This window comes from Rhinolophus hipposideros (genome assembly GCF_964194185.1).
Source record: "Rhinolophus hipposideros genome assembly, chromosome: 1".
Lineage (NCBI taxonomy): Eukaryota > Metazoa > Chordata > Mammalia > Chiroptera > Rhinolophidae > Rhinolophus > Rhinolophus hipposideros.
In genome coordinates this window covers 12,451,264-12,472,933 of record NC_138047.1, presented here as the reverse complement: position 1 = coordinate 12,472,933, position 21,670 = coordinate 12,451,264, and the positions used below count along the sequence as shown (strand labels likewise).

Here is a 21,670-nt window from a genome sequence, read left to right as displayed (position 1 = left end):
ACTCAATTGTTGTATGTCAATTACATTTCGATTTTAAAAAATGAATAAAAATCTAGGTTCCCTCCATCTCCTCAATCCATTTTCCAGAATAAATTCTATTTTCCATATTTCTATTTATGTATGAATCATAACTTAATTTTTGAAATTTAGTATGTAATATCTTTCCATATCAGTACATGTAAAGCTTACACTTTCTTTTCAAAAACTACATTTTATTCCATTTTCTTGATGGTGTGGTTTTATTCTAAAGATCTAGGCAAGGACTATTAGACAACTGGCCATACTTTCTAGTTTTTATTAGATGTTAGCTATAGATTAATTATTCTATTAGGTTGGCACAAAAGTAATTGTGATATTTGCAATTATTTTTAACCTGTTAAACTGCAATTACTTTTGCACCAACCTGATAAAATTAAAACTGTCATCTTCAATGAACATACTATACTTGTATTTATTTTATTGCCAATAATCAACACACAGTAAGTCATAGCAATTCTCTAGATACACACTTTTAAAAGTTTATCTTAAATATCACACAGAAAAATACTGACTAAAAGTTGATACAGTTTAATAATGGTTGATTGGGACTTTTTCCCCCTAATGGGTTAGATAAGCATCTGGTTAACTTCTTCTTCTTCTTCTTCTTTTTTTAAAAATTTTAATTTTGGTCCAATATTATTGTAGTGTTTCTCTGTTATGTAGAACTTAGAGACCTAGACTATAGTAGAATATCCCCCAAATTATTTCTTGAAGAGAATTTTATTTATGTACATAGAAACACCTTAAGCCTACCTAAAAGCACTGAAGTGAGAGTCTTCAATCCAGCCACATGCCTATATTAAGTAACTCAATTTCCACAAATGGATGCCAATTCTACTACCAGCTTGGCTAGTTGTCAAAACTGTGCTCTAGACTTAATTGACAACACATGTATGTACATTGTATATTGACTATAACACTGATCTTAACACCGATCTTACTGTTGCTCGATACCTATTGCAAGCTGTTGAGAGAAATAATAAATATCAAAGAAATACCAAAAAGATATGTAGTTAATGTATTCATTTAGACCTGTGCTGGACAATACTGAGTTATTAGCCACATGGATATTAAGCAACTTGAAATGTGGCTAGTGCTATAATGCTGAAATCATACTATTTTGAATGTACTGGGTTAAATAAAATGTATCATTAAAATTAGTTTTACACATGTTTTTCTACCTTTTAAAAGAGGCTGTTAGAAAATTAAAAATTACATATGTGGTTCACATTCTACTCAACAGTCCTACTTTGAGATCAGAAAAATTAATCCTTGATTTGAACAATATAGTCACATAGTTGCATACCCAGACCATATCATATCTATGCCTCCAAAACTGCTTTCATTGTTATGTTTTCGCATGAGGCCACTGGTCTATAACAGAGCAACATGAAACCTCTGGAACTCAGTGTATTTAAAGTGAAAGTGTGGCTGAAGTCTTTATTCATTACATTACACACTTTGTCTTTCCTTTCTACGAACCATAGAGGAAGCATATTTCTGGCTGCACACTGAGAATACTTGTGCTGCTGAGCTACTGCTTTGCTTCTGTCTTACGGAAGAAGAAACTTAGAGTATAAGTGATCTTTAGAAGATCATAAGAACAATCTCTTCTTTGTGGGTTGCCCACTTTCTAGTTAGCACTGAATCTCAGACTTCAAGCAAACATACAAGATTTTAAAGCATACATTTCTTCTACCAAAATTTCATGCTCATTTGTGGTATTACCTTACTTTCCTATCATTTTTTATTTGCTTTGATATCCTTATTTTTAAAAATTGTATTACATTATAATGTGGTAATGTATAAATACTAAATACATCTGATAAATGACATATCTGAAAACTAAATGTGTATATATATATATATATATATATATATATATATATATATATGTACATATACATATATATATATGGTGTGCCAAAAAATGTACACATTTTAAGATATGTTATTTATGTATTACTTTTCGAAGTTGAATTGAAACGGTAGCAATTTGTAGTATGACATTTGCTCAAAAGGTGGCGTTAAGCAAATGAATGCTAGCTTCATTCATTGTATTATAATTTTAATGCAGTGTTTTCTTTTCATAAAATGTGTATACATTTTTTGGCACCCTCTGTATATGTGTATACACACACACACACACACACACACACCCCACACCCCACACACATATGCTATTGAAGGAAAAGGTACTCGTTAGGTTTGTTTTAATTATTTACTCAGGTTAAAAGGCAGTATTCAAACGGGTTAAAATGATATGCTTTGGTGTCAGACATATCTCAATCTTAGCTCTTGTTTATGCTAGCTGCCTCACCTTTTTGGGCCTGAGTTTCCACAAAACTGGGATTATACTACTCATCTCATAGGGTTCTTTGTGAGAACTAAATAATGATCATGTAAACCACAGACCAGTACCTGGAAAATTACATATGTTAATACATTGAACATATTATCACTATTTTTATTAGTAGTATTCTTATTGTTGTTATTTCTGGATATTCAACTTGCTTAAATAAGAAAAAACTGTTTGGCCCTTTACTTGGTATTACCTGTATCCTAGCAGTAAGTTTTTATTCTCTAAAAAGTTGAGTCATGCTGTATTATAAGCGATAGACATAGATAGGTAGACTGACATACTTTCCTACCATGTAATAAACAGATTCTCATACTGTGATATATACGAGTATGTACAGTATGCTTAAAATATTGAACCTTGTTCTGGAATGGAATAAGTGTCTAAAAATTAAGTCTAACACTCACAAAATTTCACTTATCCACAAATTTCACTGGCAACGAGAAATATTTTTGGCATATTTTCTCATCAACATTTTTAGGTACATGTGAAATGCCAGAGAGATGTGCTAATATACCACATGTTATATATAATCCATAAAAATCTAAATGAGAGGCAATAACCCACAATGAACAAACATTAAGTCACTAAGTGCAGATGGATACTACAATTCTCTACTGACAAGAAACCTGCTTGTGAGTGCCCTTACCCTCATCCACATATCTGAAGGGGAAAAGTACCTTTTTGAATTATCCCTTTCATTACTAGTTTCCCAGGCCATCAATTCTTCCACATTCTTTGAGTGATTCTGTTAATTATAGCACGTCTTCAGAGCTGTGTGCTTGCTTTTCCTGGTGACTTGAAATCTTCTATAAGAACTACAAGGTTTAGGTCAAGAATGAGTATATATGACCAAGCGAAGTGCACTTGGGTAAAAATAACACAAGAGATGAAAAGAAGTGTTATTATTGTGCAAGTCTGCAGAGACTGGATAGCCCGATGAAAAATCTGAAGAATAACTTCTAACACTAATCATAAAACTGCCTGAAATTATATATTGCAGCAATGGGAATTTTAGCATAACTTTTCATTATTCTAAAAACAAAGATGTTGGAATATTCTTGTCTTTCTTTGAATACAAGTTCATTTAACAGGACTACTGCTTTTTCCGACTGAATTATTGGCAATAATTAATCAACAAAGTAGATAAAAACCTCAAGAGAAAATGACTATGTCATCTAAGATTTCACAATAGTCAAGATTGCTTAGCAAAGTCAAATACATAAGCAGACTTCAAACAAGGAGATGTTACAAATCTTCAGAAAATGTAACTGTGGAAGTTGAATAGAATGGAAGGGAGTCCAAGAAGAATGAGAAGCTCTGAAAATGAAATGCTGACTACATGTCACAATTACCCCACTGAAAACCAGAAAAGCATTAAAAAAGGAACAACCACTAGGTACTTATGACATTAAATTCCCATTTTCAAAAAGCAGGCATCCAGAAACTCCACACTGATGAATCTGATGTCACTGTTGGGGAGCATTTAAAAACTTACAGAGAAGCAATGATTGCATGAGCCATTTGGAATTTCAGGTTACCAAAACAAACATGATTTAAAAAATGTATAAGATTATTGGAGTCATAAGTCAGGCAAATACCTTAGACATAATAATATGTATCTTGGTGTTAGTAAAGCCTCTTATTAAATTCTTACTGATAAGGCAGAGAAATATGAACTGATTAATGGATGCATTTGGATGACTGATTGAACCCCCAAAAACATTATTCCTGTCAGCCTAGAAAGAAGTGTCTAGTAACCTACCAAAGTGCAAAGTACTTGCCTTGTTCAATGATGGATGGAGATATAAACGACATACTTATTAGATTTGCAAATGACACACAGCTGGGACGGATAGTTAAGAGAGTGTATGAAAAATTCAAAACTATCTCCATAGATTAATGATGACTTTAGATAAAAAAGAATCAGCTAAACAATTATAAAATGGGAGGGACCAAACTTAGTCATAATTTATGTGGGGATTTCAATGTGGAACAACGGTGAGACATGACTGTCAAAATGCTACTAACGCATCAATAAAAGTATTGTGTATCAAGAAGATAATGGTTCTATGGGCTGTTCAGACCATATCTGGAACATTGCCTTAAACAAAAGGAAAAGAGAGTATGATTGGAGATATTAATAATTGGAGCCATCAATAGAAGAGTGACAAATTTGTTGAAGATCTTGGAAACCACCTCATGTATCATGAGCAACTGAAATTTTGAAAACTGATTCATGGCTTCCCATTGACTTATGTCTTAAGTCCCAGTTCACTGTTCAACTCCAAAAGGTTGCTCCTCACTCCACTTTGGTTACATATATCTATCTCATTTATTAATAATATCTGTATTTCTTATTAGGGTTTTCAGTAATATATGGTTTTATTATTAATCAATGATTTAATATTTGTTTCATTTGCCCAAGGAAGCTGTAACCTCTGAGATATGGGTGATCACAGTGCAGTCAATTGCTGATTTCTCCAAAGAAACCATCTCTTTATGAAAGCTGGACAATCACCTTGCCAGTCTTGCAAAGAGCTGCAGTGAGCTTTCTTGAAGCTGGGTTTATAATTCAGTGATGCAAATAAGCCTCATAGCTTAATACATCTCTTATAATTAATTCTTACTATTAGCAAGGGAATTGGGTAAGGGCAAGTTTGTGTTAGTGTGGTGAGAAAGAATTGCTTAAATGTTTTATCATGCTCTGTTTTTATAAGTTAGTAGCTTGCATGCATGACATGGAAACTTTTTAATCTTGTCAAATTCAAAACTCCTCATGCTTTTGCTGATGGAGTAAGCTGACTTTAACTTAACATTGTGCTGTAGCACCACATGTGTATGCATTCTATTCCTTTCACCGCAAATTCCTTTTCCCTACTCATTACTTCAGAGTAACCCAAGGAGTTTGTGTTGTCATTCCAATATTGCCCAAGAATATTCCCCAATGGCAATATTATACACATAACAGGAGCTCAGTTAATGCTTGTCAAATAAATAAAGATTGTTCCTATAAAATTTCTTGAAAAAAATCACCTAGATGCATAGTAAAGCTTTTTTACCAATGAACAGAACACCTAATAAAATACCTTACCATTCAAATTCAGTACTCTACAGAAAATACAATCTACTGGTGGGTCACAAAGAGGAAGAGCTTTATATTCTACAATACAGGAATTTTTAAATCAAAGTCTATTCAGCAATAGTTAATTTGAACACTCCTCATAAAATCTGTAACTGTATCATATCTTACTTTGCATTCTCCTTTTCAATCTCTACTAGATTTTGAGAAGCTAATGTAAAACAATGTACGTATTGCTCTGGTTAAAACAAAGATACTCAGACTTAAATTGGAAGGGTTTGCCCACTTGTTGAAGAGTTTCTGCACCCCCCGTAATTATTAGTAAAAATAATTGACCATTAGATCTGAAAGGGGCTTTAAAGATTATCTAAGTTCATTTGGTTTGTTTTACAGATCAGAAAATAAAAATTTATTCATGATCCCAAAACCTATTAGTTGCAGTGCCTGTTTTTTGTTTTGTTTTGTTGCCCAGTTCTCTTTCAATGTGATTTTGACTTGAATCAAAGGAGGAAAAGGGAGTTTCTCCCCATAGATTTAAATAAGTTCTAAGTTCCTGCAAAGCAGAGTAACAGGAATGTTTACTTTGTGGTGACTCTTTTGAAATTTGGGGAATTTAAGAGGTCCTAACACCTATGAAAAATTTTTAACTCAATGACATATGTTTTGTTCTCTATCGATCCACTCTTCCTTCCATCCAAGTATTAGACCTGAAATAGACCTTAGAAACTATCTAGTCTATCTTGTTTCACTGATCAAAAAACTGAGGCTCAGAAACAAGTTTATATTTGACAATAACCTTGGGGGGAAAAATAAGTACTATCCTTTCAGAAAAGGAGTAGTGTAATCAGAAGCAAAACAATGAACTCTTGAAACCGAATATCAAGTATCCTAACACAGGACAATAAAAGTGTGATGGTCTCTTTTCAACACGAAATTTCACGCTATGTTGTATACCAACCACATTAGTACGAACAATTAGATAAGTTTCAAAACAGTTACATACCGGATTACAGAGACTAACAAACAAGGGCCCTCTCACGGCACTGGATCGCTCTTCGAATTGTGAGATACTAAATACCTAGATTTTGCAACCTGTCGTTTAAGAAGTTTCCATTCAAGGCAACTTGATCCAGACAAAAATATTTTTTATTTTTAAAAGTCATCTGATCCTTAGTTAATCCTGAAATGGAACCAGTTATTCCCCATTCTTGTTTCAAGCAATAATTTGGCTTACCCACATACCTAGGCGGCTGGGGAGGCTCTTTCCAGTCACTGGGTATGAGGTTATAAATGCTCTCAGAAGAGCATGTCGGATCCATGGCCACCAAATGCCTCCTCAAAATATTCAACTTTTTCTCACTATACCAATATCTCCGTCTCTTTCTTCACTGTTTCCCCTTGCCTTTCCTAGTCTCTTGCCTTCTCAAGGAACTCAGGTTTCTCTTTCACAGAATTCCCCTTTGACCTCTTCTCAGCTGTCCTCTCTTGGGAAGAAGATACTTTTCTATTCCTCGTGGGGTCGCTTAGCGTTGTTGACGGCGCTGTTGCCGTGGAAACGGTTACTAGGCGACGGTGAAGCGGTCAGCGACACTGCACACTAGGTTTCCTCTCTTCGCCGCAGCTCCATCTTCTGCCGGAAAAGTTCAATATGGACACCACTGTTTATGCGTCTTTGGGAATAATGGGGTGAAACATGGGGTCCCCTTAAAAATGTTGCTCTTTTTTGCCTCTGTATATTTGAAGAGAAAGAAAAAAAACTATTACGGACACAGGAGCAGCGCGGCGTGCGTGCACGCGTCACACAATCAGGCTCTTGTGCGCAGGCCCCAACTCTGGCAGGGGCGGGGCCAGCGACTGAAGCCACGCTGACGCGCGAAAAACGTCGGGAGCGGGACGACCGAGGGGAGGAGTCAGGGGAGCCGAGAAGACCCGGGTAGGTGGAGCGCCAGACGCGAGTTCTGTGCCCATCGCGGGGCTGCTGTGGGCCGTGGGTGTGGCGCGCGGGCGCGTAGGGCCGCCTCGGCCCGCACTAGCGCAGGCGCGGAGGCCGCAGCGCGTGGGTGGGGCGGGCCTGGCGAGGGTCGCGAGCTGAGCTGTGGGAGCGCTGGGGCGAGGGCCAGGCGGGCGGGGTGCGACCCCGACGCGACACTGGCCGCTGCCGGACACCCGCCCATTTCTTTTCCTTTCCCCCGTCTTCTCAGGGTGATTTTCTTGGTGAGTTATTTGAGGAGAAAGAAAGGGAGACTAGAGAAACCAGGGCGTTCCCATCTCCTGCCTTTCCCCTCCGCGTGCTGTCCCCTTTCCGCTACTCGGTGGTCAGGTCAAGTCGGCCCGCGCTCCTTTCCCGGCCGTCGGTCCCGGCCCGCCCGGAACCCGCGGTGCCCCGCCCCCTCCCGCGCCCCCCCCCGCGCCCCCCCCGCGCCCCCCCCGCGCCCCCTCCCGCGCCCCCCCCGCGCCCCCTCCCGCGCCCCCCCCGCGCCCCCCCGCGCCCCCCCCGCGCCCCCCCCCGCGCCCCCCCCGCGCCCCCTCCCGCGCCCCCTCCCGCGCCCCCTCCCGCGCCCCCCCCCGCGCCCCCCCCGCGCCCCCCCCGCGCCCCCCCGCGCCCCCCCCCGCGCCCCCCCCCGCGCCCCCTCCCGCGCCCCCTCCCGCGCCCCCGTCGCTCGCGGGGTCTCCGCTGGGGCCCGCTTTCCCTCGCGCCGCTGCTCTGCTCGGCTTCGTGTTCCGCTCTGGACCGGGCCCCTCCCCGTAGGTCTTTAACCACGATATGTGGCCTTCATTTCTCAAACGAGCGGCTTTAAACCAGAAGGAGCTTTTCTATGGGCCCTTTAATTTTTACCCTTTCTCTGTCGTTCTCTTTTTTTTTTTTTTCTGGTGTCCGTTTTTGAAAAGGGTCTTTCTGAGAAGCTGTTTCATTCCGTTCTCATCCCATTTGGTCTTTCATAAGCCTATTAATGCACGTTATGACGGCTGAGAGAAGCTCATTTAACAGCCTTGGCCATCCCGAGTCTCTAAAGACATTTTGGCGATATGATTTGGGAAGGAAGATGGATGGTTCTGAACCAACCTTACGTACAGTAGCCGCTCTGCCCAAAGGGAATGAAGAAGCGTGAAGATGGGAGACGACACCGGTTTGGGCCGCCTGGCAGCCCGGGTGCTCGGTGGAGGGGTTAAAACAACCTGGTGGCTTGGCGAACTTTTTAGTTCTACTTAAAAGGCTGTGCGGAACGTGTAGGTCCTTATCATTCCTTTCCAGTTCATGAGATTTTAATGTTTATACCAGGCGTCTAACAAATGTTTTATTTCAGATCAGTGACACCTTGGGAATGATTCTCTTTCACACCAGATTTTCTAGTCAAAACATGTATATACAGATTTGCCTTTTTTTATCTCTCGTTTGAGTATTTCTGGTTTCAGTTTTTTGTTGTTTTTTTAGGTTTGTTTTTTTTTTCTGTTTTTTTTTTAGAGAGAGAGAGAGAACAGAATTTGAGAGAGAACAGAATTTTTCTCTGTACATGCCAAGATTTGAACTAAGGACTCAGAATGATATCATTAGCCAAGTGGATAGTCATTAGCCAAAACTTCTACATTTTGTAAGTAAAAGGAACACTTTGGGACTATTTGTGTTAATCAGTTCCCAAAAGAGCCAGTAAAAGAAAAAAGGCATGATTCTCCACTTAGTAAGCACCAACTGCCTAGTCTTGACTTTCTGGTGTTTACGAATACAGTCTTTTCACTGATGTCAATATATTATGGTGGTTTTAAAAATACTAAACAGAATTTAAGATCTTACTATGCTACATTTAGATTACAGTTATGAAGAAGTTATTAAGTCATTTGGAAGGGAACTCTTTTTTTCTTAGATACTTGGTCTGTAATTCTGTTTGTCTTTTGAAAGCATGTTCACAAACAATAAGTTTATAATTTTTATAATTCACCCAAGAGGGCAATACTATTCAGGGAAATGCCTGTGTCTGGTATGTCCATAGGGAATTAATATTGGTATACCATTAAAGTTGTGAATTTTTTCTGTAAAGGGCTAGATAATAAATATTTTAGGCCTTTGCACGCCACATGGTTTCTGTTGCAACTACTCAGCTCTACCATTCTAGCTCAAAAGCAACCAAAGACAATATTAAACAAGTGAACAAATGAATGAGTAAAGTTGTGTTCCTGCGGAACTTAATTTACAAAAGGGTAGTTGGCCAGATTTGTCCTGTGGCTTGGTAGTTTGCACAGACCCCTGCTGTAAAACGGTTGCACATACAAAGTAGGATTTTTGCTAAAGATTATTTTTATCTACTTAGATGAATAAAATGAGAGTAGGTGGGAATACAAATAAGACAATTGGGAGGAAAATAAACCCTTTATAAAGCCAGATATACTTTACAATATTTTTCCAAGTTACAGTATTAAAAAGTGTACTTAAAAAGTCTTAAATACGCAAGACTACTAAGAGGATATCTAACAGCAAAAGTAAACAACAGGAAATGCTTCGTCAACTTGATACAAGCAAAGATGAGTGGTGAACTTTTAAATTACGCTTGTCATTGTAAGATCCCTGTGATTACAACATGCCACTGGTGTGTGTGGTCCTTCCACCCTCTCCACATCACTGTTTCCAAGGAAGTAGGAGCGAACTGACTGAAGGGTTGAAAGGATTTTTGTTCATTAGTCAGAAGCAGCAGAGGTTTACCTCCCCCTGCCTATTTTGTCCTAGTATAATTGTATTTTTTCTTATTACTATATATTGCCATGTAAAATGTTCACTTTTTTGCCCAAATTGTGAGGGAAAAATAATGCTGCGCATTATACATGGGTAATACTAATTCTGTATCTGTATAACTGTTTTAAATTATTTTATATATGCTTATGAGTTAAAAGTGTAACTGTAGAAATCAATAATGGTATCTGTATGCAGAATAATACCCTTATTACGATAATTGGTTATATTGAACTTATGAACTTATATTGGAAAACGATAATTGGTTATATTGAACTTATGATGAATTTGCAATGAAGAAGAGTTCTTGGTCTTCTGGGTTGTGTAAATATCGTAAATTTGCTACTGGTACAAACATTTCTTACATGTTGTATCGGTTCTTGTGTTTTGTAATTATTTGTTACACAAAATTTCTTATACCATAATATATTAACAAATAAATGTAAAATTCCTTTATAATACAGAAAACAAGGACCTAAATGTAAACAAAAATTTGAATTAAAAAATTAAAACGAAAGATTTTTTTTCCTTGAAAGTTTGGGCCAAGAACATGGTTGCGCATTATACATGGCAAAATACAGTACTTATTGGAAAACAATTTTTTTTTTAATTTACTGGGGTGACAATTGTTAGTAAAGTTACATGGGTTTTAGGGAAACAATTTTTAAGAATTTTTTAAAACCTCAGAATATCTTCATTAGATAATGGACTAGATTTAGTCATTCATCTGAGAAATTTATATAGAGATTTCATTAATATAGATGACAAGCATAATCATGGCATAGTATTTTCAGAAGGTCATTGAACTATATAGCCAATTATGAAAAAATTTTTGAAGTGCTGTCTTGTATTTTATTTCAGAAGAGTATGCAATAAATATTTTAAATGGATGACAAATTGCTACAATGTTTTGACTTAAGTAGGATTTTGACAATTTCCCAGAGGAATTGGAAACTAATTTTATAATGGATTGAAAAATTCTGGATCATTTTGGAAGTAAAAATTGGTAACAGGTTGAGTATGATTTTGGTTGTTATCAATCATCTACTGGTAAACTTAGGAAAACACAGGTTCCTGCAAATTAATGTATATTTCTGGTTTAAAAATATAACTTTATTAGCATTCATAGGAAATAATTTAAAGAGTGATTTCTGTACTTTATTTCCCTTGAATTCTTAATTCAGTTTTAATCAGCTTATCACAATAAAATTGTTAAGTTTCGTGCCTTGGGGTCACACAGTATTTGAATTAATATGTACATGTGGACATTCTGATTTTGATTTTTGAAGTTCTTGCTGTGAGACGGACACGTCACTACCTTTTTATCTATTTGAATGACATGTCTTTTATGTCTAAAAAGTATCCATTGGAATTAGTGGGTCAAAAAGCCCCATAATAAGTGATCAGTAGGAAAACCTATTTGAAAATTATCAACGTATAATGGATTTGTGTAGATCTTCCAATCTCTGAGGAGTTAGTATAACTAAAATATTTTGGTGTAGAACTTGACTCTACAAAAAATATTTGAGAACATTAATGATAAAATAAAACCTGAATACTTTATGGCCAAGAGATGTTGTGTTTAAGATCTGTTTTTGTTTTTTGACTCTTGTGATTGACTTCCATTTAATTTCAACTAGTTTTGTCCTTTGGCTGAAGAAAAATTGCCTATCTATGACCATTATACTGAAAAACATACTAAAATACAAAACGGAAAATGTCTAGTAACATGGCTTTGAATCATAAAGGGAAATGATATGCAGTCAGTTCTCACTTTTCACAGATTTCATATTTGTGAATTCTAGTTGCTAAAATTTACTGTTAATCCCAAATTAACATTTATAGCACTTTTGCAGTCATTCATGGATGTGTGCACAGTAGTGAAAAATTTGAGTTGTCTGATGTGCATGTTCCAAGCTGAGGTCAAACGGGGTGATACTCTGCCTTCCTGTTTCAGGTCTCATACTGTAAACAAATGTCCCTTTCTAATTTTATTTAGTGCCACATTTTTCGCACTTGTGTGCTTTTGGTTGGTGACTTTGCTGTTTAAAATGGCCCCCAGCAGAGTGCTGAAGTGCTGCCTAGTGTTCCTCAGGCAACAGTGCTATCAGGTGCCTAACAGAAAAAGAAAGTGTTAGATTAGCCTCATTCAGGCGTGAGTTGAGAGTGCTGTTGGCTGTGAGTTCAGTGGTAATGAATCAACAATATATATGTTAAATAAGATGCCTGTAAACAGAAACACACGTAAAACAAGGTTATGTATTGATCAGTTGGCAAAACGTTGTAACTAGAGGCTTGAGAAAACTAAGCCTGTAATTCCCATAGGAGCAATGGTTCAATAGTCACTAATTCAATATTCATGGTGACTTTATAGAACACAGCTACCATTAATAACGAGAATTGACTATATACTTAAGTAAACTCAATTTCCAGATAAAACTTACATGCTGTGGGTGTTACTCCATCTTGTCATTTTGTTTGTTTGCAATGGATGTTGAAGCCCTAAAGTTACTTTGTGGCTAAATGTTATAAAACAAAATTTAGTATGTAGCTTAAAGTGTAATTCATCTTTATTTTTCTTTTAAAATGATAATATTTGATACACATTATGGGCACTTAATTGCCTTCTTCCAGATGCAGGAAGATTTTCTTTTATTGAGGAGTATTGGGGAACAGTGTGTTTCTCCAGGGCCCATGAGCTCCAACTCATGGTCTTTCAATCTAGTTGTGAGACTGGCTAGTAATCAGTCACCATTTTCAATCTTTAGTTGCAGGGGGATCACCCACAATCCCATGGGAATTGAACCAGCAACCTTGTTGTTGAACCGGCAACCTTGTTGTTGAGAGCTCATGCTCTAACCAACTGAGCCATCCCGCCACCCACAGGAAGATTTTTATGGTGAAATAATATTGATACAGAATTAATAAACTGGACTGTCATAATTTTCTATTTTTAATTCATAAAAAGCAAAGGGAAAGTAAGATTATAAAAGATAAGGTGAAGTTAACATGCATAATGTTGGTGTTACAGTCTTCTTTTAAAGTCATTGATGTTAAGCATTGTAGCAACCAACATAAAGTGGAAGAAAAGATCAGTTAAAAGATTTGGTGTCCATAAAAACAAATCAGCTACTCAGATAACATACAGTTATTACTAATACAGACATCAAAAAGGTATGCATTGGGAACTAAAAAGGAAGACACAATTTTATAAGCAAAAACCTCCTGAAAAGTAAATTAATCAGGCTGTCTTTATTCAGTGCCCTCAAAATAGCTAGTGTTATGGTACAATACCAGAATACAGTTTAGTAAAAGAAATTGCAGATCAGGTTCAAGCATACAGTTCTCTAGTCCTTGGTTTTACACCAGGGAGAGAATTAGACTGTGCATGGCGTAACAGTTCTTCATTCACAGATGAGTACCAATATTTTCTCTGAAGATTTATAAACAAATCAAACTACAAAAAAATATGCCTAGCCTTGTGCCTGGATACTCTGATTCAATTTGTGTGCTTTTAGTCCGTTGTAATTGAATGACAATTACTATTACTATATATATGAATATTATCATGTGCCAGCCACTGATACATGCTTTGAATTTATTATAAACTCATTTAAATAGTTTAGAGGTAACTGTGTGTGGCAGACGCTTCATTTGCGGTTTTTACTTGTATGCACTTTAATTTGTATGTAGATAATAATTACGTACAAATCATATAGTGACTCAGGTGGATAAAACAACCTGAAAGAGTAATTCAAACACTCATTTCATGGCTTTTAGTCCACTGATTTTTTTCCTTGATCGCTAAGCATACAGTTATAATAGTAGGTGTCGTGAAAGATTTAATATGTTTTTATTTGTTTATATTGTCTTTTATACTGATTGATAGTAGAAATTCATTTTGTACTGTTTAGTAAAAATTTCTATAATTAGGCACATGCTGAAAAAAGCGGTATCTTAACCTTTGAATAACAAGTTGACATGAAAAGGGTCAATTCATTATTTTTCTGTACTTTAAATATTTCAAATAGATATTTTAATAATAGACTAATCTATGTGTAGAATTTTGTGATACTGTATGCAGCTATGATTAATTTGAAATTTTTTTCCATTATAGACTCCACTTTCGCAAAGATAGACTTTGCCTCAACATCAACAAACTTCATCTAAGATTGTTTCCTGTGTGTCATATGTTTACAAGTCAGTGAGAATTAAGCACAGCACGTACAAGCTGAAAAGCCAAATAAGGAAATGTATTCCTTCTCTTGACAGTTGTAATTTAACTTGTAAGTTAAATTCAGTGTTAGCTTGAAATGCTTTAATTGGTTAATTACAAAACAGTTTAAGTAGCATTGATAATCAGAGTAGTAAATGATTGAAAGTTTTCAGGACATTTAAACGTACCATCTCATATTTAATATGCTTAGCTGCAGTTTGGTTCTACCACAGAACATATGAAAAGCCCCACTATGTGTCTGTAAAATTACCTTCGTCAAGTTAAATGAATGCTGCAAAAGTTAACTTACATTTTACATATGACTAAAAATTTGACTTGTCTGGCATGCATTTTTTTTTTAATGGTAAGTATATTTCCAAAGACGGATTTGACAAGTATGGGGGAATTATAGAGTTGCTTTGAATGCCAGAATAATTTTTCCTCTTATCGGAAACATTCCTGAGTTTCTTTGCTGTCACTCTGGAGTTTGAAATTTGAATAAAGTCTCTCCACTGATGATGTTTATAGGACAGAGACAGAAGTGATAGTCCCATGCAGATAAGGTAATAGATATGTAGCCTTTGACCTTGCTGCTGATTATAAATTTTTCTTAACTATTTGCATATTATATCTTTCACTTTAGCTTTTTTTAAGGATTTCAATAAGAAAAATGTAAGAATGATTTTTAACAGTATGCATGTAAAAGGCACATGAGAAGGAAAATGTCATACCTTTGCCCTATGGTTTGGAAAATTAAGCATTTTATAAGCAAATATTTTATTCTGGTTTCCTGTTGTGAATTCTGTAACTAAGAAATATGTGAGTAACATCGTAGTCTAATAGTCTATCACATGTTCATATAAATAAACAGAAATTAAACATAAAGAGTGTTATTTAGCTTTTGTGAATTGCAAGTAAATAGCATCCCAACTCCAAATACTCCTTATTTATATGGGTTGTAAACCATAAAACAGTTTTCATTACAGGAAAAGAAATCCTAATTTGATTTAGTATATATTTTTAAAAAGCATCTATGATATAGCATTTTATGAATACAGTTTCTGTTGCTTAATAATTACAGATTTTTAAAGTTTAGATTATTCAATGCTTTGAGATTTGAAATGATTTAAAACGATAATGTGCAATACATGAGAATTTGGGTTTTGAATACTTTTTTAAATGTCCCATAAATTTGGAACATTTTAAAACAGTTTATATACTATGGGCATGATTATAGTTAATCCTGTAGGGATTGTTAGTCTGTTGAAATTAGTAACCAAATATCTGTTTGTTTTGTTTTTATGTTTTGATAAGGGCTAAAGCCAGTTTTTAGGTTGGCTTGGTCAGAAAAGTGAAAAGAAAATGCTCCACTTTAACCGATGTCAGCATCTGAAACAAATAACCCAGAAATGTTTTTCTGTTATACATGTTAAAACGGATCAACATGCCCAGCTATTTCTTTCAAGAACCGTTGCACTTGCAGAATTAAGGAAGTCGTGGCACTCAACCTACTCTCTTATTGGAGACAAAAATATTATCCTGATGGGACCTCCTGGTGCTGGGAAAACAACAGTAGGTAGAATAATAGGTCAGAAACTGGGTTGTTGTGTCATAGATGTGGATGATGATATCCTTGAAAAAACCTGGAATATGAGTGTGTCTAAAAAATTACAGGATGTTGGTAATGAGCAATTTTTAGAAGAGGAAGGAAAAGCTGTGTTAAACTTCTCTGCATCTGGAAGTGTGATTTCCCTTACGGGGTCCAATCCAATGCATGAGGCTAGCATGTGGCATCTGAAGAAAAATGGAATAATTGTATACCTGGATGTACCTCTAATAGATATAGTTAGTCGTCTAAAATTAATGAAAATAGATAGAATTGTAGGTCAGAATTCTGGAACATCTATGATAGACTTACTTAAATTTAGAAGACTGTATTATAAGAAGTGGTATGATACTCGTGTTTTTTGTGAAAGTGGGGCTTCCCCAGAGGAGGTAGCCAACAAAGTGCTTAATGCAGTTGAACGATACCAAGATGTGGACTCAGAAACATTCATTTCAACAAGACACATTTGGCCTAAAGACTGTGAACAGAAGGTTTCAACAAAATTCTTTAGCGAAGCTGTGATTGAAGGGTTAGCTTCTGATGGTGGACTCTTTGTTCCTCAGAAGGAATTTCCAAAATTAAACCCTGGGGAGTGGAAAAGCCTTGTAGAAGCAACCTACGTAGAAAGAGCACAAATATTATTGGAAAAGTGTATACATCCTGCTGATATACCTGCTGCCAGACTGGGAGAAATGATTGAAACTGCTTATGGGGAAAACTTTGCCTGCTCCAAAATTGCCCCTGTCAGGCACCTTTCAGGAAACCAGTTTATGCTGGAGTTGTTTCATGGACCAACAGGATCATTTAAAGATTTGTCTTTACAGCTTATGCCTCATATGTTTACATACTGTATTCCACCAAGTTGCAATTATATGATACTGGTAGCGACTTCAGGAGACACAGGGAGTGCCGTCTTAAATGGTTTCAGTCGTCTTAACAAAAATGACAAGCAAAGAATAGCCGTGGCCACATTTTTTCCTGAAAATGGAGTAAGTGATTTTCAAAAAGCACAAATAATTGGTAGTCAGAAAGAAAATGGATGGGCAGTAGGTGTCAAGTCAGATTTTGATTTTTGCCAGACAGCTATAAAAAGAATTTTTAAAGATTCTGATTTTACTGGCTTTCTTACTGTGGAATATGGAACAGTCTTAAGTTCAGCTAATTCCATAAACTGGGGCCGGCTGCTTCCCCAAGTAGTTTATCATGCTTCTGCATATCTTGATCTTGTTAGCCAAGGATTTATTTCTTTTGGAAGCCCAGTGGATGTCTGCATTCCCACAGGAAACTTTGGTAATATTTTAGCAGCGGTGTATGCCAAAATGATGGGAATCCCTATTCGAAAATTTATTTGTGCCTCTAATCAGAACCATGTTTTGACTGATTTTATAAAAACAGGACATTATGATCTAAGGGAAAGAAAATTAGCACAGACCTTTTCACCAGCAATAGATATTCTCAAATCTTCAAACCTGGAACGACATTTACACTTGATGGCTAATAAAGATGGACAGTTAATGACAAAATTATTTAACCAATTAGAAGAGCAACATCACTTCCAGATAGAAAAGATTCTAGTTGAGAAACTTCAGCAGGATTTTGTAGCCGACTGGTGCTCTGAGGAAGAGTGCCTTGCAGCTATTCACTCCACCTACAATACTTCAGGGTATATTTTGGATCCACACACTGCTGTTGCAAAAGTGGTTGCAGACAGAATGCAAGACAAAACTTGCCCAGTGATTGTCTCATCAACAGCTCATTACTCAAAGTTCACACCTGCGATCATGCAGGCTTTAAAGATTAAAGAAATCAACCAAATTTCAGCAAGTCAGCTTTATTTACTGGGTTCATTAAATGCATTACCGCCACCACATGAGGCTTTATTAGAGAGAGCAAAGCAGCAAGAGAAGATGGAGTACCAGGTCTGTGTAGCTGATGTGAATGTCATGAAGAGTCATGTGGAAAAACTAATACAAAATCAATTCATATAAGAGTTTTCTGAGTAAAATATTTTTTTTTCTGGTAATAAGCCTGCAATAATAAATCACAAAAATTGATTTGGAGTACTATAGCATTTTTTAATGTAAATATGTATGTCTATATGTAGATCATTATCTTTTGGACTGAACATTGAACGTGCTCCTTGGATCCTTATCCAGAAGTGACAAAAAGGTAGCATAGTGTGTGGACCCTTGTGCTATTGTGGTGTGCTTTGTACTCATGAGGGATATATCAGTTTCCACTTCCTCACCCACACTTTTACGTGGACCAAAATGTCTGGTATTGAATTTGGCAGTTAAATATTTAAGCACAGTTGTTAAGTACTACATGTGTAACCATTACTAGTTGTCTCTTGATGGGAAAGATAATTTACCACTCAAATGGCTAACTTGTTTGGAGGAAGTAGTAAGCTCACCTGTTAAGATAGACCGGTGTTTTCAGCTCTACTCACACTTCATTTAGGCTACAGTTCTGTGTACCCTACACCATCTGAATTAGATAAATGCTTTGTCCTTCTCTCCCCTGTGGATGTTTATAGTTAGCGTGCTGTAGTTTGAAAATAAGACATGTGATTTAAATCCAGGATGTAATAATCAATAGAACTACTTAGTGGATTCAGAAATGTAAAATTACTATTTTAAGAGTTTTCTAAAATTCAGATTATTTGAATTGTCTCAATAGAATTATGTTTATAGTTATAGATAGCAGTTTTCCTGTATTATTTGGAGTCCATTCCTCTATAATCTGTCCATTTTCTCCAATGAACAGTTTTTTGACAACTAAAACCACACACAATTGATGCACATACTTATTTTTTCTTTGTAGTCACAATGCATTTTAACGATACATGTATGAATTTACTGGATGTTTTATTTCTGAATTAAAGATTGTCACTAAAAGGATATGTTAGTGTAATAGACTACTCTCAACCACAAGATGGCATTCCTAACATAATTTGTCTTTGCTGATAACATTCTATTTTATTTTCTGGGATAACTACGTCCATGGGAAAACATTTAAAGTTATAAACAAAAATTTAATAGTTTAATGAGCAGGAATGATTTGTTTAAAATTTTAAAAATTTTAACCTAAATATGTGTTAACATTGGCTCTCTCGCTTAACTTCTAAAATATAGATGGCCATATAGAGAGGCAGCAAGAGGGCAGCCATCTGCAAACCAAGGAGAGAAGCCTAATAAGAACCTATCCTGGCTATGAGAAAATAAGTTTCTGTTGTTAAAAAAAATAAATATAAAGTAGGTTCTAAAATCAAAAATTGAAAAACAGGAGCAATTGTAAGAAAATAATGGAGGATTCAAAATTTACTTATTCATGTATATCTTATCATTTGCTTTTAAGGATATTTGTTTCAGTAGGTGACATTTAGAAATGTTCACTGTGTGTATGAGAATACACTTTCTGAAAGAGGGAGGAACAGTGTTAAAAAAAAAAAAAAGACGTCTTTCAAAAGTAACTACAAATGTTTTAGGCTTCCCAAATTCCAACTTACATCTTTTTGTATTTTTTAAGTTACTTAATAATTTATAAAAACTTTAAAAAAATACAATTCAGTAGTTACAAAATAGTCATGGGTATGTAAAGTACAGCATGGAGAATATTGTCAATAATGTTGCAACAACTATGTATAGTGTCAGATGGGTACTAGACTAATCAGGGGGATCACTGCATAGATGATATAAATGTTAACCACTATGCTGTACACCTGAAATTCATGTTAAAATAATATTGAATGTCAACTGTAACTGAAAAAAACACAATTTTTAAAAAAAGACAAAGGGTAATGCTATATTAGGTGAAAAAGCATGTTACTAGAAAGGTCCAGATAGAAAGGTCCATGGAACAGAACATAAAATCAAAACATACAAATTACTAATGGAAATTAAGTTATAATAAAAATGGGAAAAAGAATATATATTCAATAAAATGTGACTTCATAAATGGAGAGTCATGTGTAGATTAACAATAAATTTGGATATTTACCTTAGTATGTTACAAAATAAATTCCTAATGAAGATAATGTTTAATATCTTTAAATAAAATAAAACTTTAAAAAAAAGACAATTTCTGCCCTCAAGAACTGTAGTTAAGAAGACAATACATAAAAATTAAATCATGTACAACACAAGAGTTATTGCAAGACAGTCCATGAGAAAGTGAAAAATGATACAGTCTATTTTAAGACTTAAAGGAAAGTATACCATGGAATAGTCAGGAAAGGATTCAGAGGACTTAGAACCTGAGGTGAGTCTTGAAGGATGGGAACATTTTTTTAGCTCAGAAGGAAGGGGAAATACATTCTAGGTAGAGAAAAGGGAAACAGGTAAGTTGAAATGTCCAGGAGCCTGCATTCATCTGTGATCAACTTTGTTCTCTCACTCTCCCAAACTGTTATCGTATCCTTGCACTTTTTTTCAAAACCAACTCTGGCCCTTCACTCAGCTAATAACCTTTCTTCACTCAAGAGGAACAGCTATCAGATGTGACATACATTGGATTCCCATCACTAAATGTATAAATCTGCTGTACCTGTTTTTATCCTTTCCTGTTCCCCTTTAATTGAATTAGGTAGCATTCCTCCTCCTTTCAAAGGCTAACCTCTTCAGGTGTGCCTTGAACTCTGTCCTTTAGAGTACTCAAGTAACTTGTTTCATCAGTCATCTCTCCTGTTTCAACTTCCTGCTAATGGAACCTTTCTGTGCCATTCAGATGTTCCCTATCCATATCTTAAAAAGCAGAAAAGCAAAACTAAATATCCACACTTCCCCCCTCTACTCTTATTTATGCTCCAATCAAGATCAAGCCTCTTCAAAAAGAGTTGTCTACATACATGGTCTCTATTCTATTTTCTTCGGAGTCAAATACATGTAGTTTATGGATGAATAGTAAATGCCCATGTACTCACCCCCTCTCTTCAAGAGCAGAAATTACTATACCTTTCATACCCACTGTGGCTCCTTGGATTACATTCATTCTCTTCCCTAGAGTTACCGCTATCCTAAGTTTTCTGTTTGTCATCCCCTTGTTTGTATTTATAGTTTTACACTGCATAGTTTTGGCATTTTTTAAAATTTTATGTAAATGCAATCATACTGTGTGTATGCTTCCATCACCTTCTTTTGCTGAAAAACTTTAAAATTCATCCACGCATATGAGTGAAGCCACAGTTCATTAATTTTTATTACTATATAATATTCCATTGTATGAATACCACAATCTATCCATTCACCAGTTAGTGGACATTTAGATTGCCAGTTTTATCTGTTCTTGTATTCAACAGGTATACTGTTTGTAAAATTTGTTTTGAGGGCTATTGAATAAGGACTTCCAAACATTTGTGATTCTTTCTAATGACATTTAAAAATAGATTTCATCCCTTGGCATTATTAAAATAAAAATTTATAGTTTATGAGATAAAAAATTGGCATCAATTTTCAGGCTATGGTTATAATTCCTAGTTTTCACTATCTTTGACATTATTTTATAATGTCAAATATAGTGAATTTGTAAGATTTCTGAGAAATGGAATTTTAAATTACATATTAATGGAAATTGTAAAATATGTTTCCATCAAAATAGAGTTTAGAAGGTGATAAATTATTTTGTATGAGGTTTTTGTTAATTTTAATAGC

The 21,670-nt window shown here is 35.7% G+C and overlaps 2 protein-coding genes across 12 annotated transcripts in view; one reads left to right on the top strand and one right to left on the bottom strand.

Annotated features, from left to right (window-relative positions):
* The window catches only part of ENKUR (enkurin, TRPC channel interacting protein), a 30,681-nt gene extending 23,382 nt beyond the window's left edge, over positions 1–7,299 (bottom strand). Inside the window, exons 1-2 of one of the 3 annotated variants that reach the window (XM_081050816.1) lie at positions 6,723–7,299; positions 3,079–3,216 (exon numbers count right to left, since the gene is read on the bottom strand). In XM_081050816.1, coding sequence (XP_080906942.1) covers positions 3,079–3,119 — 41 coding nt within the window. In that variant the 5' untranslated portion in view covers positions 3,120–3,216; positions 6,723–7,299. Of the gene's footprint in view, positions 1–3,078; positions 3,217–6,714 lie in introns of all 3 variants that reach the window. The other 2 variants (XM_081050815.1, XM_081050817.1) reach the window with 2 other exon arrangements.
* Positions 7,300–7,364: 65 nt separating this feature from the next.
* On the top strand, positions 7,365–18,922 carry THNSL1 (threonine synthase like 1). 9 transcript variants are annotated; one of them, XM_081050765.1, is made up of 5 exons: positions 7,428–7,694; positions 8,944–9,070; positions 11,062–11,213; positions 14,318–14,486; positions 15,731–18,922. In XM_081050765.1, exon 5 carries the CDS (start codon positions 15,779–15,781, stop codon positions 18,008–18,010), a length of 2,232 nt encoding a protein of 743 aa, XP_080906891.1. In that variant the 5' UTR covers positions 7,428–7,694; positions 8,944–9,070; positions 11,062–11,213; positions 14,318–14,486; positions 15,731–15,778; the 3' UTR covers positions 18,011–18,922. The 9 variants fall into 9 exon arrangements, with proteins under 9 accessions (XP_080906896.1, XP_080906889.1, XP_080906890.1 ...); XM_081050768.1 differs by lacking the exon at positions 11,062–11,213 and adding an exon at positions 12,969–13,099 and having other exon boundaries at positions 7,517–7,694; XM_081050763.1 differs by lacking the exons at positions 8,944–9,070; positions 11,062–11,213 and adding an exon at positions 8,425–8,708 and having other exon boundaries at positions 7,407–7,694.
* Positions 18,923–21,670: the final 2,748 nt, after the last annotated feature.

Coding starts and splice junctions, on each gene's coding strand:
- THNSL1 (XM_081050770.1), top strand. CDS start 15,779: ATGCTCCACTTTAACCGATGTCAGCATCTGAAACAAATAACCCAGAAA.